Source organism: Narcine bancroftii, chromosome 13 (assembly GCF_036971445.1).
Source record: "Narcine bancroftii isolate sNarBan1 chromosome 13, sNarBan1.hap1, whole genome shotgun sequence".
Lineage (NCBI taxonomy): Eukaryota > Metazoa > Chordata > Chondrichthyes > Torpediniformes > Narcinidae > Narcine > Narcine bancroftii.
In genome coordinates this window covers 2,550,701-2,562,609 of record NC_091481.1, presented here as the reverse complement: position 1 = coordinate 2,562,609, position 11,909 = coordinate 2,550,701, and the positions used below count along the sequence as shown (strand labels likewise).

General features: G+C 46.0%; 1 protein-coding gene across 5 annotated transcripts in view; it reads left to right on the top strand.

The window, feature by feature from the left end:
* The first annotated feature begins 233 nt into the window (after positions 1–233).
* Positions 234–11,909, top strand: part of optn (optineurin) — a 29,164-nt gene continuing 17,488 nt past the window's right edge. For 2 of the 5 annotated variants that reach the window (XM_069909666.1, XM_069909664.1), the window contains exons 1-8: positions 474–528; positions 1,559–1,718; positions 2,185–2,325; positions 4,673–4,863; positions 6,174–6,350; positions 7,116–7,186; positions 8,552–8,683; positions 10,746–10,932. In XM_069909666.1, the coding sequence (XP_069765767.1) occupies positions 499–528; positions 1,559–1,718; positions 2,185–2,325; positions 4,673–4,863; positions 6,174–6,350; positions 7,116–7,186; positions 8,552–8,683; positions 10,746–10,932 (1,089 nt within the window). In that variant the 5' untranslated portion in view covers positions 474–498. Of the gene's footprint in view, positions 434–473; positions 529–1,558; positions 1,721–2,184; positions 2,326–4,672; positions 4,864–6,173; positions 6,351–7,115; positions 7,187–8,551; positions 8,684–10,745; positions 10,933–11,909 lie in introns of those variants that run through there. The other 3 variants (XM_069909665.1, XM_069909667.1, XM_069909668.1) reach the window with 3 other exon arrangements.

The window sequence follows — 11,909 nt, the reverse complement described above, 5'->3', positions numbered from 1 at the left end:
TTCTATATTTATAACTGAATATTATTATTTTTCTGTAGTTGCACAGTTTGTTTCCATTCCTCTCCTTTATATATCTGGGGCCCTGCCACAGTCTGCTCATACCTTGATGACGGGCTCAAGCCCGAATCGTTAGTTCTGTCTCTTTATCTTAAAGGACAGTTTGACCTGCTGAGTTTCTCCAGCTCTGTGTATTGACTTCGCCCACGGTGTCTGCATAGGGAAACAGACGGGATGGAACCAGGGCTCTATTTCCCCTGGAGAGGAGAAGCCATGGTTCAGTTGACCTCACACCTTCACCAAGGCGGCGGCCGGGCAGTTTCACGGGGTCACGTGACCCGCTTCGCGTTTACGTCACGTTGCGGCAGGAGCGCATGCGTGTGTCAGGTCACCTGGTGATCGGGGCTGAGGCGGCGGCCGGGGCCTCGGCTTATAGGTAGGCGCTGGGTGGTCGGGGAGGGGGCGTGCGAGAGGGAGAAGGAGGACGACCGGGGGGGAAGAATGGGGAGTGGCCGGCCCTGCTGTGGGGAGGTCCGGGAAGAGTGACCCGGGAGATGGGGGTTATGGGGTGTCGTGACCCGGGAGGATGGGGTGTCGTGACCCGGGGAGGGGGGGGGTGTCGTGACCCGGGGAGGGGGGGGGTGTCGTGACCCGGGGAGGGGGGGGGTGTCGTGACCCGGGGAGGGGGGGGGTGTCGTGACCCGGGGAGGGGGGGGTGTCGTGACCCGGGGAGGGGGGGGGTGTCGTGACCCGGGGAGGGGGGGGGTGTCGTGACCCGGGGAGGGGGGGGGGGTGTCGTGACCCGGGGAGGGGGGGGGGTGTCGTGACCCGGGGAGGGGGGGGGGTGTCGTGACCCGGGGAGGGGGGGGGGTGTCGTGACCCGGGGAGGGGGGGGGGTGTCGTGACCCGGGGAGGGGGGGGGTGTCGTGACCCGGGGAGGGGGGGGGGTGTCGTGACCCGGGGAGGGGGGGGGGTGTCGTGACCCGGGGAGGGGGGGGGGTGTCGTGACCCGGGGAGGGGGGGGATGTCGTGACCCGGGGAGGGGGGGGGTGTCGTGACCCGGGGAGGGGGGGGGGTGTCGTGACCCGGGGAGGGGGGGGGGGTGTCGTGACCCGGGGAGGGGGGGGGTGTCGTGACCCGGGGAGGGGGGGGGGTGTCGTGACCCGGGGAGGGGGGGGGGTGTCGTGACCCTGGGAGGGGGGGGGGTGTCGTGACCCGGGGAGGGGGGGGGGTGTCGTGACCCGGGGAGGGGGGGGGGTGTCGTGACCCGGGGAGGGGGGGGGGTGTCGTGACCCGGGGAGGGGGGGGGGTGTCGTGACCCGGGGAGGGGGGGGGTGTCGTGACCCGGGGAGGGGGGGGGGTGTCGTGACCCGGGGAGGGGGGGGGGGGTGTCGTGACCCGGGGAGGGGGGGGGGTGTCGTGACCCGGGGAGGGGGGGGGTGTCGTGACCCGGGGAGGGGGGGGGGGTGTCGTGACCGAGGAGGGGGGGTAGGAGGGGGGGTAGGAGGGGGGTGTGATCCGGGCAGGGTGGACTCTCCTACTCACGACGCAATATGAACAGGAAAGTGAAAGTAGCGGCTGTTGGCGCAGCGACTCCGTGCCCGTGTCTCCTCCAGCTCCTGGAACCCACACCATACGTTCGGCTGCTGCAACACTCAGTGTCGGACCACGGCAGCCGGCCGGGTCGGTTCAACTCCACTTCCTACTGTGCTTTGAGCTCGGTGTGAGTGGCAGTGTCTTTGCTATGTTTCCATAGTCTTTCCAGTAATTTTTCACTGGATCGTGGTCCACTGCAGTCACATACAGCTGAGAAACGGGTCGTTCAGCGCACCTCGTCCAGACTGAGCAGATCACCCGTCCCATCTACCTGCATTTGGTCCGTTCCCTTCCTGTCCACAATTTGGAAGTGTGTGATTGTGTGAGCCTCTGCAGATTCCTCTAGCAACTTGTTCAGATACAGACCACCCTCTGGAAAGTTTTGACACAAAATGAAAAATGCTTGGCAAATATACCTTGATGAAGGGTCCAAGCCCAAATCGTCAGTTCTGTATCTCTGCCTTTGCTAAAGGACTCTGACCTGCTGAGCTTCTCCAGCATTTTGTTTTTTACTTCAACCACTGTGTCTGAAGAATTTTGTGATTTTTACGGCTGAAAATTTTTGAATTTTTCCCCCCCTCTGTTTACCAGCAATGATGGCTGACCAGAATGAACACACAACGAATGGCACTGCTGTGACCATCAATGGGCCCCATCCATTGGAAACTTTTACCCCAGAAGAACTGCTGAAACAAATGGAACAACTGATCAAGGAAAACAATGAATTAAAAGGTGCTGTGCAACATGAACCTGTTATAACTGCTAGAGATGTAAATCATGCCACGGCTTTCAATTGCAGGCTTGTTTTTGATCTGGGTGACGATGCCTCATTTAAAAAGATTTAAGAATGTTGGGTAATTCAGTTGCTTCATGAAGGATATATACTTGTAATAGTTGATACCACATAAAAGTTGACCCCGCCTATTCTTGTCCCAAAAACTTGGTATTCTCTGATACTTGTGTTCAAAGGTTGACCAACCATGTCTATTTTTGTTCCCAACTGCCCCCTCAGACCGCAGACTCTCACTGAGGCTCTGGCCTTCCACACATGCGAGCTCACAATGTCCTGAACATGGACTTAACACCTGTCCTCATCACCTGCCCTCCAGAGCTCCTGACCCCTTGACCACAGGCACTCACCAAGCTATCAATGCCCCAAACCTGGGCTTACCACTCGGTCCAAGCCACCTGCCCTCCAGAGCTCCCTCAACCTCAATCACAGACTCTGAGGCCCTGGGTGCCTATCTGAGCTACCGACGCCCAAACCCAGTCCCAGCCACCCACCTGCCTGCCCATCTGAGGTCCCAACGCTGCAATTGATCTAGATACTTATCATGGTCAATAGTCAACCCCCCAAAAATTTACCCTAAAAATAGGTCCACAAAATTTGACTTACTACACAAGTACGGTATATACAGTATTGAACTTGAGTTTGTCTTTCCCTGACTGTAAGAGGCACTTCAGGCAAAATTCTGTTCATGGCGAATCTGATTGCTTAGGCAGACTAAAGCAAATTCCGTGTAATATTACATTGTTTTATTACGTGCCAATAAAGGAATCTTGAAAGCTTGTATGTGACTGCAGTGGACCACGATCCATGTGCTCTTCCCCTATCTCCCACCATTTGTTTCTGGTGCCTGCCTGCATTTTGTCCATACCTTGATGAAGGGTTCAGGCCTGAAATGTTGGCTGTCTATCTTTATCTTTGCCACAGAAAAAAATCTGTGACTTGCTGAGTTTCTCCAGCATTTCTCCAGGCCAGTATTTCTCAACTGACGGTCAGTAGGCTTGTGATAGGAGGTCCACTGCAATATAATAAACATGTAATGGCTAAAATATTTTTGTAAATTCAACAAGAAAAACAAAAATTCTCATTTCTCTCATCAAACCCATCAAAGATCTGGAAAGTTTGCCAGCTCTCTCTCTCCCCTCCTTGGTGGTTCTATAACTTGTTATAGATCGTCAACAGTAATAAGTTGTGCTGTGGATGGTAAAAGGTGCTCTGGGCCAGACTGTTCTGAGTTTTGATTCAAGTTTTCAGGTGTCTAAGGAATACTTTACACTAGTTTGCTGCAAAATTTATTCAGTTAGATTTACAGTTCGACTGAATCCCCATTATCCGGCACTTAGGGGATTGTGGATGTTATATGCGAATTTTCTGGTTGACCGTGAGTCACTCTTCCAATACCTGACATTAAGAATACACCATTTAAAAGACAAAAGACAGTGCAACATGTCAATAATTTGAAATAAAATCAATATGTAGCTTTTAATTATGTGAAGTTCGCTTTAATCAAGTAATTCCTATAATTTTTACAAGATTTAAATTCCAACCCTCGTCACTGGCACTGTAACAGCGTTGTGCTGGCCACTACTAATCGTCCTGCCGTCATAATTAACCTGCCCTCTCCCAAGTTTACAGATAAAGCATTACTGATAATACCAATGAAGATAGATTTACTAGACAGGGATAGGAAGAAGCTTTGGGAGAGTTGCCCTAGCAGGGAGCAGCATCAGCTGGCTCTTCATCCTAGTGTCCTGGTCAAGGACTCAATGCAAACTGACTCACCTACACACATCAGGGCTTTGATGCACCTTCCTCATGCTGACAGCCCAGCTCAATTCCACGCAGGTGTCTCTGTCGAGCCCCTGGCGCACCTTCCTCGCACTCAGCCCCACCCAACTTGCGCAAAAGGTGACAGCAAGAAGAATATACGCGCATTGAGGGCCATTGCTAATTCAGTGGGGCAAATCTGTGCATGTCCAATAAGATCTCAGCGCTCCCCATGGGGTCCATCTGCACAGTCTTATTCATTCCATTTATTTCCTCTTTTGGGCCAGTTGTTTGAGTTTCAAGTTGATTGGATTATGGATGATGGGGATTTTACTATTTATTTGTCTCCACTTTTATGTTATCTTTATTCTTATCTTGGTATATTGTGGTAATTTTTGATGTATCGTGGGTATATGTTTAGCTGCAGCAAGCAAGAATTTCAGTGCATGTGTACATTGTAATTCTGGAAATAACAAATCACCATCATTTAATTGCTTGATCAAATTTGTGATTGATGCCCTGCAGAAGCCGTTAAACAAACAAACCACGCCATGAAGGAACGTTATGAAGAACTTGCAACTTGGCATGAAAAACAGAAAGAGGAGCGTGATCAAATCCAGAAAAAGTGTGAGGAGGCCAAAAAACGATTGATGGCGTTGACTGCAGAAAACGAAGCCTTGAAGAAAGCTCAAGGGCAAAGTGCAGGCAGTACACAGGTATATTGGAATTAGAATTTAAGGCTTAAAATAAATGCTCAACTCTCAGTAAAGAGAAAAACAAGACTTCAGCTTGAAGCACTAACTGTATGGGAATTAATTTGCAATATTAACCCCCTCTCTCTCCCATGGTCAATGGTTGAGCCAAGTTGGTCTCATATTTTCTGATTGTATTTCACAGTTACCACAGTGTTTTAGTTTAATTTATTTTATTTACAACATTCTTGAAGCGTAATCTCACTGCAAACCTGTAGATTGAAGCACATATGGAAAACATTTGGGGAAGATGATGAGCCTTCTCAGGGCAGCACATTTAACATAGTGGTTAACGTGATGCACTTGTAGTGCCAGTTCGAATCCTACGCTGTCTACAATGTAAGGAGTTTGTACGTTCTCTCCATATCTGTGTGGGTTTCCTTTGGTTGCTCCGGTTTACTCCCACCCTTCAAAAATACAGGGGTTGTGGGTTAATTTAGGTGCAATTGGGAGGCACGGGTTTAAATGGCTGGAATAGGCTTCTCCTGTGCTGTAAATAAAACTTAACAAAAAAATTAAAATATAATAGAAAATTCTATAGATTATCAGGGATGTCAGCGCAAAAACAAAGTACAAAAAATGTGTAAATTTGCAACCTTGTGTGTAATCACAAATCGATATGAAACATGAAAGTCTGAAGATGCTGTGATTGTAGTAAAAATAGAAATGCTGGGGGATCTCAGCCAGTCTTGCAGTGTCCATAGGACGTAAAAATGTATAAGCGACGTTTCAGGCCTGAGCCTTTCCTCAAAGTACGAGTAAAAAGCAGGAAAAACTTGCATTTTACTCGTTCCTTGAAGGGCTCAGGCCTGAAATGTCAGTAATACATCTTTGCTTCTTATGGCTCTGCAAGGCCTGTTGAGTTCCTCCAGCATTTTTGTGTAATCACAACTCCATGACTGAATATGATTTGTTCCTTTTTACGTTTGAGTCTTAAATTGAGGCAGAAATTATTAAAATTTCTGATGCCATTCTGTCAAACTATTTGTGGCCCACAATAAGTACAGCTCGTTTGCCCTTCATGTTACCATGATTATAAAATACTTTGGGATTTTCTTTAATCTTATTTTTTATGTCCTTTCTTTGCCCTCCTTGTTTATTATTTGAAGTAGCTGTCTACATTTTCTATATTTCTGTAAGGCACTTCCAGATTTCAGTTCTCTAATCCTGTTATAAACCATCTTTATTTAATCCTACCTTCTATTTGACATCCAGGTTCCTTGAACTTACTTCATACTTGATCATTTATCAAGTGGTAATTTTCAATCTCACAGGGAACATCCACAGGTGACTTGCACAGTGAAGATATGGACTCGACTCTGGTGGAACAACTGAGAGCACAGAATCACAGACTGCAAACTGAGAAAGCTGACTTGGTAGCCATGAATTCAGAACTTCTTGTGAAGCTGGGAGCTGCAACAGAAGATTCATTTGTGGAAATCCAAATAGTGGTATGTGGTAAAACTTGTTTTGAAATTCAGTGCATGCTAATTCCAAATGACTGCTGAAGGAATTGAATGAGTGAGGCAGAATCCATGGTCACTCATTATTTTGGGTTGTTATTCTTTAATTGGGCAGAGAGGGGAAATATTCTGTATATGGGGAAAAGAAGTTGGGAGGTGCTGAGGTAATAGGGAGTGGACAGAAGGTGTGAGATGGAGGGACAGGAAGAGGATATAGTTCATCTTAGGGTAGAGATGCAGAACAAACTTGATGGGCCAAGTGGCCTACTTCTGTTCCTTTATCTTATGAAAACATAGGGGGAGTTGAGAATTGGATTAGAAAGCAGGAATGGGGTAGATCAAGAAGAGATGGAGCCAGATCTAGGCAGGGGGCTGCCTAAAATTAGGAAAAAGGGGTTCATGCTTTTACGTTTAAGATTTCCTGTAGGAGTATAATGTGTTGTTCCTTAAGTTTGCGCTTGGCCTCACCCTGACAATGGATGACGCTGACAACAGGCATCCTGTGGTTGTTGGAAATGAAATGGTTGGCTATGGGAAGTTGAAGCTTGGAGCCATAAGTGGAATGCAGGTGTTAGGGTTAGGTAAGTATAGTCTGCCCCATTGAAAAGAATGGCATTTCTAATGTATTCTGAAAATTTGGGTTTCAGTTCTCAAAAAAATACTGCTGATGGGTGTTGGGTTTAAATGCCATAGTTTGATTTGTCCACAGCAGCATGTTAATGTAATTTTCCTTGTTGAATCACTGTTCTGCAGGAGTCTATGGATGCTGAGTTTAAACAAAAAGACTTGGAGTGCAAAGGTTCAGACAGTAAACTGGTGTATCCGTAAGTTGTATGTTCTTCTTTAACAATGCAGTGAAACACGAAAGTCTACAGACGTTGTGATTGTAGTAAAAATACAAATGCTGGAAGAACTCGGCCTGTGTTGCAGCGTCCATAGGACGTGAAGATGTATAACATTCGTCTCAGGACTGAGCCTTTCTTCAAGGACTCAAGCCCGAAACGGTGGTTCTGTACCTTTATCTTTGCTACATAAAGTTCACTGACCTGCTGAGTTTCTCCAGCGCCATGTTTTTACTTCAATTATGGTTTCTGCAGACTTCCGTCTTTTACTCCTGATACTCTCCTTGGCTCATTTATCCTGATGGAAAGAAAGGCCAACATAAAGATGGGTCACGTAGCATCTATCTAAAGCAAAACGCAGATGACCTATCAGGCCTGAGCCCTTCTCCAGACGTGGCGAAAAATCAGGCAGGCACCCAAATAGGAAGGTTAGTAGAAGGATCACACGAGATAGGTGGATACAGGTAGGAGGGGGAAGAAGCTTGGAGGGGAATGTAAAAAGAAAGAATTTAGCAAAGAATCTTCATAAATAGTCAAGGAGTTGCATTCTGGTTCTGATGAGAGGCAAGTGAACTCTCTATAGAATCAATGTCAGCTGATATTTTACCTGCAACTTCAAGGTGTCTGTAATGCTAATGAATCTGGCCTCAACTGCAAGCTAAGCTTTGAAGTACGACTGTGTTACTTGGACCAGCCATTCTCAACGGGGGCCCCCATGTTCCTGCTACCTCCTGGGGGCCACAGACTGAAAGCAACAATTTTTTAAAAATGTCGATAGGAGAGAAGTACGGAAGAAATCAACTCAAGGTGACTGCTTCACAGGGAAGGGGGCCGAGCCATAGTTGAAAGATGGCTGACTTGGACCAAAGTTTTGTGGGAGCAAATACAAATGCATCTTTTGTGTTGCACCTCAGCCTGTTGGTGCACGTATTTGAACAGATGTCCTCCCATGCATCCTCTAAAAATCAGCTTGTGGATGTTTTGTGGGACTTGTGGTTTGGCAGAAATTGTTGAACTATTATTGCAAACTGACCAAATGGGAATCAATTGGCTTTATTTTTGACACTGAACCCATCAGGCAAAAAATCATTTGCTGACATTTGATGCTCTGTAACCCCTGCAAGAGAGACTAAAATATTGAACCTCTGGAAGTGAGGAGGGAAGCAGAATAAAGTTACTCTAAAATATTTTTTTTAAACTGTTTTGGTTTTGGAAGTTGTATTCCCCTTCTGTGGGAAAATCACGTGAAAGTTGTTTGATTTATGTCAGGAGTGTTTAAAGAGATCCTGTTTTACATCTGCACAAAATGTAACTCTTTATTTTTAATGCTCTGCACTGACAAAACAGGTCAAAAGCTGATGACCACAGTGAAAAATGTCTGTCAGAGGAGTTAACAGTCAGACATCTACTTCATATGCTAAGGGACAAGGCTCTGAAGTTGGAAAATCTTGAACTTGAGCTTCATCTTTACAAAGAAAGGTAAAGTGCTGCAGGTCTGTGTGGATGCTGCCATTTGAGCCAAGGTATGAAGCATGTTTTGGGATTCAGAGTTTAATGCAATAGTCCTGAGAATTCCACATCAGCTGAGAGATCAGATATTCTTTATTGTCAGGTAATAAAACAGATGTAATCTTACACAAAATTGCCTTTAGTCTGCTATAAGGCAGACAAAGATTTGTCATTAGCATTGCCTGGCACCTCTTACTGTCTGAGTAAGAGAAGCAAAAGAGTGTTCCCCCACTCCCTCCAGAGTCGCTGAGTGTCCATGGGTTTGCCTCCAGAACTTCTGCAGCCGCACAAGACTCCAGTTTAAACCACCAGCAGCCCAAGCCCAGATCCAAGACATGATGAGGAAAGCTCCAGGGCTCCTTAGGAGCCTCAGAAATCCCGGTTCTGATGACCTAGTTCTCAAGAGGCAATCTCCCCCAGCCTGGTGTGTCTCTTTGACTTTGTTATCGTCATCCTGAGGTGTTTTGATAATACAATCCACAAAAAAGTTACTTTGAGTTAGAATAAGCAATTAGGAGACTTGACACGAGAGGATCTGTGTACAAGAGTAAAGGTATCTTAGTGGAATTGTATAGGGTACTTTTGAGCACCAGGAATATGGCGCATCAGTCTGATCTCCCAAGCTAAGGTCGAATAGACTTGTGAAAAGGTAATTGCAACCAAGATTCATCAGACTGGTTCCTGTGTTGGAAGTTTGACCAATAAAGAGAGATTGGACAGAATGGGCTTGCACGCTGACTTCAGAAGAATGGTAAATGATCTCATTGACCCATATTTCTAAAGGCTTGATGATTTGTATGATCTTTGGCCTTCATCTGCGAAGGATCCCAGGTGCTAGCTGTAGCTGGTGATTCTGAAGGAGGTGTTGAGCCACTTGCAGTTGAGTATTTCCAAATCTTGTGCAGCCAGCAATGGAACCCAAAGGCACTGGGATTTCCCACGGTGATACAGGACAGGGCAATTCTGAGGCCTCGAACAGCCAGGCCTGGAGTAAGGTCACATGCCTCATTTCAAGGCAGTTTCTGACCTGTTGATAAGAAATTTAAAAAAATAAGATGGGTTTCTTATTTTACTTTAAAGTTTCTAATTAAAATGTTTTGCTAAATTTAATGCTTTAAAATAGTTATTTTAAGTTTAAGCATCTGTGATGAGAGAACATTTTCACAATAATTTTCTAAGTACTGCAAAGCCACAGTTTGATAGGAGGTAAAGCTGCAATATTATCCTTGTCAATACACCCAGTGCCAAGACTTCATCAGAGCAGTGACTGGGTCCTTGCTTTAGCTTGCTGCCTGACTTGAGGATTTGAAGGATGGCTGACTAGACCCATGCTCGAAGATGGTTAGGCCATAAGGTGTAGGAGCAGAAATAGACTATTTAGTCCATTAAGTCTGCTCTGCCATTTAATCATGAGCTGATCCATTTTCCCCACTCAGCTCCACTGCCAGGCCTTCTCCCCCATAACCTTTGATGCCCTGGCTAATCAAAAACCTATCAATCTCTGCCTTCAGTGCATGTAATGACCTGGCCTCCACAACCACCTGTAGCAACAAATAGATTTACCTCCCTCTGGCTGAAGAAATTCCTCCGCATTTCCATTCTATAACACCCTTCAATCCTAAAGTTGTGCCCTCTTGTCCTCAACTCTCCCACCGTGGGGAAACAACTTTTCTATATCTGTCCACGCCATTCAACATTCAAAATGTTTCAATGAGATTCTCCCCCCCCCCCCCACCCACCATTCTCTTAAATTCCAAGATCTGTCAAATACTCTTCATGTGATAACTCTTTCATTCCCGGAATCGTCGGTGTGAACCTCCTCTGAACCCTCTCCAACGGCAGCATGTTGAGAGATTGTCTTGAGTGTCTGTGCAGTGGACTAAATGAAGCAAGAATCAATCCTGTTTTTGAGATTAATGTTACTAATCTGTCCTCATTTAATTGACGCTGTTTCATTGGGTTGTATCTGTACAGTCAGATGACAATTAACTTGACTTCATAAGGACTAATGCATCCTCCCAATATTTTGAAGACTTTCCGAACTCTCTAAAGTTGTTGAAACATCTGATGGTGCAACACAGACTGAAGAAAATGCAGCAGGGCAGTTTTCAGCCAATATTGACCAGGAATCTGCATCGGAAAGTGGGCTTGTTGATGTGATGAAACAGAATCCTGAAAACACTGCTTCAGTAAAGGAATTGAATGCTCCAAACAACCAAGTAAATGCTTTTTTGTCAAAATCTGAAACGATTCATTTATTGAGATCCAAGCAAAAGCAGACAGGGTCCATCTGCCAATTTTGTAGCTATGTGATATTTTATTAAGAGTCATTAATAGTCTCTCTAATCTGCCTGCAGTCAACCCCACATATAGTAAGGCAATGTGCACAGGTGGAAGTAAAGACTTGTGGTTGTACAGTATTCAAGCAACCACCAAAAAAAAGGCAAAAATAAATAGGTGGAAAATACAGAAGTTTAAAATGTGTCTGTCTAAGAGTCTCTTAAATGCCTCTAATGTTTCAGCCTCCATCACCCTCCCTGGAAAGGCATTTCAGGCCCCACAATGCTCTGTGTAAAAACCTTACCCCGATGTCTCCCGTAAACCTCCTTCCTTCATTTTGTACACGTGTCCTCTGGTGTTTGCTGATCCTGCCCTGGGAAACAGGTGGTGGCTGTCCATCCTATCTATGCCTCTCATAATCTTGTAGACCTCCATCAAGTCTCCTTTTATTCTTCTATGCTCCAAAGAGAAAAGTCCCAACCCTGCTAACCTTGCCTCATGACATATTTTCCAATCCAGACCACACCCTGGTAAATCTCCTCTGCAATGTAAAAATAGCTGACCACCTGCCATCTATTCATTTTGGTTTGACCCCATGAATGCCCAAAAGATCTGATTGAACTTGTGGAATCATGGAGCTTTACAGCAAAAAAAAAAGCCCTTCAGCTCACTTTTCCACACAGACCAAGCTGGTGGCATTTGCCTATGTTTGGCCGTGTTCCTCTAAACCTTTCAGTCTGTTATCCTCCCAAGCCTTTCCTGTCCATTGCAGGAGGAGCAGAGTGATAGCATCAGGATCACTCTTATGGTGGTGATCCAATGAGAAGGTCAGGGGTTTGGCTGGGCAGTGTTTGAGAAGAAAAGGAATGCATTGTTGTGTCTAGAGTTTAGGAAGAAACCAGTGAGCATATTCTTT